This window comes from Humulus lupulus, chromosome 7, assembly GCF_963169125.1.
Source record: "Humulus lupulus chromosome 7, drHumLupu1.1, whole genome shotgun sequence".
NCBI classification, from domain to species: domain Eukaryota; kingdom Viridiplantae; phylum Streptophyta; class Magnoliopsida; order Rosales; family Cannabaceae; genus Humulus; species Humulus lupulus.
In genome coordinates this window covers 204,310,930-204,317,975 of record NC_084799.1, presented here as the reverse complement: position 1 = coordinate 204,317,975, position 7,046 = coordinate 204,310,930, and the positions used below count along the sequence as shown (strand labels likewise).

The following is a 7,046-nucleotide window of genomic DNA, read 5'->3' as shown; positions in this document are numbered from 1 at the left end:
TTATGTTTTATTTTAATTTTTATATTGATGACAATAATTTATAAAGAACACAATGTTTAGCTTAGCTTTTAATCATGCTCACTTATTATTAATTAATTTATTATCTATTATTATATAAACTATTATTAATCATATAGGGATGCTCATTTATTATTAATCAATTTGTAAGTTATATTAATGTTAGTGTAACACACGTAGTAAAAATAAAGCTAATAAAACTAAGCCTAAGCAGGAGCATCCTAATCAAATAAAAAAAAAGAACCAACCTCCTTTAATATCCTATGTAATAATAATAATAATAATAATAATAATAATAATAATAATAATAATAATAATAATAACTACGGTAATTAATCAATTATAAAATTCATATAAATTTAATAATCACAATATACTTTCTTGTGTATTTTTGTAGTATCCAATATTGTACATTAATATAGCTTATGCATTCTCTCGAAAAAATAAAACAAAGTTGACATCAATATAAATAATTTTTTATTTTTTCTTTTACTTTTAACATAGATATTAAAGTTGTTTTCAAGTCATTTGATTTTTTTTCTAAGCACTAATAATGTATAAGGTATATACATGTTTTGTACATAATTAGTATCTATCAGCCCGAGCTGCACAAACCTACTCTTAATGTCCTTTAAAGTGCTACTATCTCGATATGTGACGCGACTAGGAAAGTGATCACTAGACGAAACAAGCAACTTAGGTGTCCGCAACAACAGATGAAAAAAATTAGTAAGAAAACAGAATGTGAAACAAAAATCGGGAAAAAATTGATCAAGCGTCTGAAATAAACAAGGTTATCGAGCTACTATCGAGTACTAGTATTGAGTCACTATCGAGCTCATATCGAGCTAACTTTAGAACAAATTCTAATCTGCCTTAATAAGAACAATCGAGCTTATATCGAGTAACTATCGAGCTTATCGAGCCTAACCAAAATCCCTTCAACCCTAACTAATTATTGTCATGTCGAACTTATTTCGAGCTCCTAACCGTAGACCCCATCAAGCCTCCTATCGATCCTAACCATGTACCCATCAAGCTTTCATCGAATTGCAATCGATAGTGACAATCGAGCTATTATCGAGCCTAACCATACCCCATCGAGAATTCATCAATGGCACTTATCGAGTTTATCTCGAACTTCTATCGATTCCTATCGAGCTCCAAATCGATCCCTATCGAGCTCAAATCGATCCCTATAGATCTTTATTGAGCTCTAATCTAATCGAATGTTAGCCTAATGTGTTCATCTAATCGAGGTTGCATCGAACCCATCGAGCCCCAACGGAAAAACCAGAGATAAACCCAGTCCTTAGAACTGCCATACCCATTCCACAGATCCAAATTCAAGATGATTTAAGCACCAATAATCATTACGATGGTTCAAGAATTTACCTTAAAATTGATTGTGGAGTGTTCGACGCCGTGGGTTTCGATGTTGGTCTCCTGTCGAGGCTGTGGGTTTTCCTCTACGATGTCGACAGCAAGAAACGAGGACGATGAAGGGTCGCCTGGGTGGGAGAAGCGAAAGAGAGAGGGTGACATCGATTTGGGGTTTAGGTTTTAAGGGGTGTTCTTCTTTGGGTCCGAGAGAGAGAGAAGCAACAGAGAGAGAGAGAGTTTGTGGGGGGGGGGGGGGGAATTTTTGGGAGGGGAAAAAATTAGAAGAGTATTTTTGGTACTTGGTAAAAGTTTAGCACCAAATTAAAAAAGTGAATAGTACTAGTATTATTTAGTAATAAGACTAATATGCATAAATAGTGAAATTTCCCATTGAAAAAGAACATCTCTCCCTCTTATTCTCAGTGCATCATCAACAACCAAAGCTTCTCTCCTTCTTCCTCACCAAACTAAGAGAAAGGAAACTTTCTCTTCATTTATGTTTGTGGATGCCAAAAATCCACCAAATAAGAAATCTATAGTCCTTGATTAGAACAGAGGGATAAAGGCCACTTAATCATGCAATTGGACTCGAGCCTGTAGGCCCTTTTTGAATACAGGAGATTGTCTCATGAGAAGGCTCAAAATCTCACCAAGGGAAAATATGAGATCAACGCCATGAAGCCCCCATTTACACGACATAGAAGCCATGGCCTCGCTCGACCAGTCAGGCACACACTATTGGCCTCGCTCGGCCACGCCCCGCGTGCACCAGGTGGCCTCGCCCGGCCACGCCCGCGCGCACCTGGCGGCCTCGCTCGGCCACGACCGCACGCCCGCGCGCACCTGACGGCCTCGCTCGGCCACGCCCGCGCGCACCTGACGGCCTCGCTCGGCCACGCCCGCGCGCCCCTGACGGCCTCGCTCGGCCACGCCCGCGCGCCCCTGGCGGCCTCGCTCGGCCACGCCCGCGCGCACCAAGTGGCCTCGCCATCTAGGCCCCGTGGTGGCCTCGCCATCTAGGCCCCGTGGTGGCCTCGTCCATGCCCACGGAGTGGCCTCGCCCATGCCCACGGAGTGGCCTCGCCCATGCCCACGGAGTGGCCTCGCCGTCTAGGCCCCGTGGTGGCCTCGCCCACGCCCACGGAGTGGCCTCTCCATCTAGGCCCCGTGGTGGCCTCGCCATCTAGGCCCCATGGTGGCCTCGCCCATGGCCTCATAGGGGTCACATCCGCAGCACACTCGGCCTCTTGAACAGCCAACAGAGCCGCGCCATCAATAAGCCTTCCAAGGGGGCCTCGCGAAGGAATGAGAGCTACGTCACCTAGTGGCCACGTGAGTAGAGCCATGCACCGAAGGTCCCATTCCTTACACCTTGAGACCCCTATGCTTAGAGGCTCCAGTACGAGTCGAATGGGACATACTTGTACAACCTGGTACTGAGTACGGACACCAGTACCAGTGGGACTACTGGGATAAGAGTTATGGCCCGTACGTCTACGGCCAAAGGTCAGAGTCGACACCACTATCACCTACGCCACTATGCCTGCCACCACTCATCAGACATGGGTACAGACAAGTAGTGAAGACATCCTCCTGCCATCTGCTCCTGTACTGAATGTATGACCACAACCTCTGAAGCCACTCCCCTGACAGTGTACTTATGTACTAATTTGTCCCAAGGGACCACCATGTATAAAGGGTCATTAGAGCCCAGCTATAAAAGGAGCTTGACCCCTCATAATGAGGGGTTGGAAAATTCATTGTATGCAGAGGCTATTAAGCAATATACATTTTTCACTCCATTGTTCATCTGTGTTTATCCTTTCATAAGTTAATTCTAAGTTCTTATCTAAACTTCGCCGCATTTACCTTTAAGTTTTCCAACCTAATTTCGTTGACAAGATTTCACCGTCAACAATGTTCAATCTATCACAAAGGTAATTTGCTTTCGTTAGTTGGTGGATTTAGCCCCACTAATATGTAATGGAGCCCATCAATTTCAAAAAAATTACAATGCTATCATTTTCTCTATCTCCATTGTTAGTTGCTTGCTTCACTTGTGCCAATTATCAATTAATCACCTAATTAAAATGTTTTGAAAAGGCAACCTAACAAAAAATGGTAGCCACTCCTCCTAACAGTCTAACACCCTTTTAAGTGCATTCTAAATATTGTGGTCTAATGGAACTGTCCATACCTAACTATAGATGCGGCATGGCATTGTGTACAAATGATCAGGCCTGCACCTAGAATCCCTAATTAAAAGAGTCCCAAAATTTTGAAAAATGCATTTTCTTTTCTTCTATGCAGAAAGCTCCTAATTTTGAGAAGTGTGATTTCTAAGTAAGTGAGAAGGACAGTAATGAAAACTAGATGATAGAAGTTCTTATCACCTAGTTGATTTCTTAATTGCAGCACTGTCCATTGCTAGTTAAAACATTAATTGTCACCATTAGTGAGAAACTAGACTTGTTTATTAAATGAGTGTTAAGTCCCCTAACCTCAAACTGTGAAGATTTGGTATTGGAATCTTTTATCTGCAATGCTAATATGTTGTTCATAAGAGTTCCTTCATTGAAGAAATTAAGTTAATTTTAAAAAAGGTAGATCCATAAATGCAGCTGGAAATAGCCTGATCTCTTCAATTGATTTGTAGTTATGATTGATGGCTTCAAATAATATGATCATCTGAGAAAATAAATAAGTTGAGTTAAAGACTTCAGAATACAAATACCTGTATTGTACCCTTTTCCTCTTAATTTGAGATATTGTAAAATGATAATTCAATATCAAAAACTTCAAGATTTTTCTTTGACTCAACAAAAGAATTGTGACACGGCCAAAGATGGTGTCAAAATCCAGTTCAACTGAAAGCAATGAAAGAAAGACAGAAAATTCATGGGGAGCAGCAGATATCAAATATGGATATGCAATTTATTCCCAAATAACCATTGCACTAACACGGTGCACAAATATACTGCAACAGTTATTAGATGAATGCCTATTAACTTAAACAACACTACTTAGAACCCCCTTTACCACACCAACGTAGAGTTCTTTCATTAGAAACTCTAAGCAAAGGATAAAAATGCAAGAGGCAGTAAGTAAATTCGCGGAGGGGAATCAGACCTCTATCTTTGTCTGTCACTGATCAGTTCCTGCTTCTTTTGGGGTTTTGGTAGTCATCTGATCAACTGCATGTACTGTGTTTTGAAGCTCCTCCCATATGGCTTTGTACACCATCCTCTGCCTATTCACTGCTGATTGCCCCTCAAAGGCTGAAGATACCACGTCGATGCTGCACAGCACAGAACAAGCAGAATATATTCAATAAAATCATTCCAGAAAGAAACCAAAAACAACAAAATCAAGCAAGTACTCAGATCAAATAATGGTACACGGATTTTGTTAGGAACTTAAACCAGTCCACAGCAAAATGCCTATTAAACGAAAGAATGCTTAATATTAACTTACGGTAAGTAAGTTCCACCATGCTTCCATACTGACATCCATGGTACTCAGAGGGCACTAAAGGTGGCTAGTTACGTATAAGTAGGGTAAACTCATGCTAGGTTGTCTTGTCTTATGGGCTAATTTTCACAAGTAAATGAGTTGCTCAAGCCACTACAACTAAAAGAAGTAAATTTTCAAGCCACCCAAGAGTGGTAGCTCAACTGGTCACTGGTCAGCCTGTGGTTTCTCCCAGGTGAGGTTCCAATCCTAGTTGGGTAACTACATAGCAATTGATATAGTAGCCTGGTTTCGAAAGTGAGGGTATTTTCAAGCCAGACCTTATTTGAAATCCAAGATAAGTTACCCTAAAAAATAACATGTGTTTTCCAAGTTTCCAATGTACTTGTAGCTACATTTCAAGGATATTGCTTCGGTTTAGACATTTTAACAAACACCATAAGTACGTGAGAACAAGCACTTGCCTGACGTGCCGACCGTCTCCGTAAGCATCCTTTACAGAGACTGATTCTGCATTCAGATGCTCCTTAATCTGTTTAACCAAAGTTCAGCGTAATAAGCATTAGTACCTAAAACCCTAATACAGGGTTTAAAGATTCGAAACATCCCAAATTCCAAAATTAGGATTTGATTCCAAATACCCAAATTGGGATTAAGTAGAGTGCACTTGAGAAAATATTTAAACTAGTCGAATTGAAATTACTGAGATGAGACTAGAACCTTGATTTGCATGGAGTTGATGAGTGGGGAGTCAATGGAGCCAGCGTCATTCACATGAGCAGCTCGAATAGGAGTGGAAGTGAAGATCTTCCGACGACCACCACGAAAATTCAAACCTGATTGAGCTCGGCCATGGAATTCTCTACTCGACGAGATAAAGGTCCTGGTAGTGCTCCCCAACCATTGATTCGTCTGTGTAACCCTAGCGAATAAAGGAACCGATCCACGCATTCGCGTCAACAATGGATTACTTGCTCCTGAAAAAACGAAAGAACGCGCCATTAACGTCTTAGGCGACATTTCCAGAGCTTCTTCACAAACTGAGAGAATCAGACAAGAGTAGAAAATCTCTCGGTAGAGGCGGAGGAAAACTGGGCAACCTTTCAGGTCCATTATAGAATGGGCCCAAATATGAAACTATTGAAGGTCGTATGGGCTAGATTGGGCCAGACGAAAGCCTATCTGGGCCCAAATATGAAAGAGTGGGCCCAAAAGAAAGCTAAAGATGAACAACTTCCAGAGGAAATGATACCCACGACTTCAGCTAAATGTCATTTTTCTTCTTAGAAATTTGATCTCTGATGGAATAATTTGTATTTGTATGTTTAATATCATCTTATACTCTTCAAAAAAAAAAAACATCTGAATTGAAATGTGCCATAAATATATTCTGGTCACGTTTGGATTGGATTAAAAAATAAGTAATGATATATGTACCCAAAATATGTACCAAAATATTACACCTGTTTTTTAAAATAGTAGGTCTCAGTTTTAATAAATGTGATTGACTATACTAAACTGACACATCATCGTTCGTAATGTTTAGAGTGTATATTTTGGATGCACATATCATTACTCTTGCCGATAATGCCTACAATTTAAGACATTTGTTTTGTAATTCATTGCTTGTGTTTGTTAATTGTCTAAAATACTTTTTATTTGGCCATTTGTAAATAATATTATATAAAAAAGATATTGTCTTACTTTGGTATAATTGGAAGACGTCCTAATGTGGACTCCTTATTGCTAGATTTAGGTGGTATTCTCCTCTGTCTACACTACCACTCATCTCTAGCCAAATTAAGGAGTCCACTACACAGAATATTAAATTATTGACCACTTCAGAATATCATTATTACTATATACCTTCATGTTATGCCCGCCTAACCCCAAAATTTGGGTTTATTTGTCTTTCTTAGTCTTGTTGATACAAATGTTGAATGCTAGTGTTATTATTTCTTTATCATCTGTAACTATATTTTTTTTATTTTCTCTTTTTTCCAGTATTTGTACGGGGTTTCGAAAATTCTGGTTAGAAATTTGCAAAAAATCATGGGATTGATTTGATCACTATTCATCCAGGACTTATGTATTTGGTCCTCTATTACAGCCAACTTCCAGTTTAAGTATGGATATAAATTATGAATCTAGTGATCAATAGTATAGTTACACAC

General features: G+C 39.7%; 1 protein-coding gene across 3 annotated transcripts; it reads right to left on the bottom strand.

Moving 5' to 3' along the window:
• Positions 1-3,761: 3,761 nt before the first annotated feature.
• Positions 3,762-6,000, bottom strand: LOC133789161 (uncharacterized). Of its 3 annotated transcripts, none has more exons than XM_062226914.1 (4): positions 5,593-6,000; positions 5,337-5,404; positions 4,531-4,699; positions 3,762-4,089 (listed from the first exon to the last, which is right to left on the bottom strand). In XM_062226914.1, exons 1-3 carry the CDS (start codon positions 5,983-5,985, stop codon positions 4,546-4,548), a joined length of 615 nt encoding a protein of 204 aa, XP_062082898.1. In that variant the 5' UTR covers positions 5,986-6,000; the 3' UTR covers positions 3,762-4,089; positions 4,531-4,545. The 3 variants fall into 3 exon arrangements, with proteins under 3 accessions (XP_062082898.1, XP_062082899.1, XP_062082897.1); XM_062226915.1 differs by lacking the exon at positions 3,762-4,089 and adding an exon at positions 4,120-4,268; XM_062226913.1 differs by lacking the exon at positions 3,762-4,089 and having other exon boundaries at positions 4,120-4,699.
• Between the last annotated feature and the right edge of the window lie 1,046 nt (positions 6,001-7,046).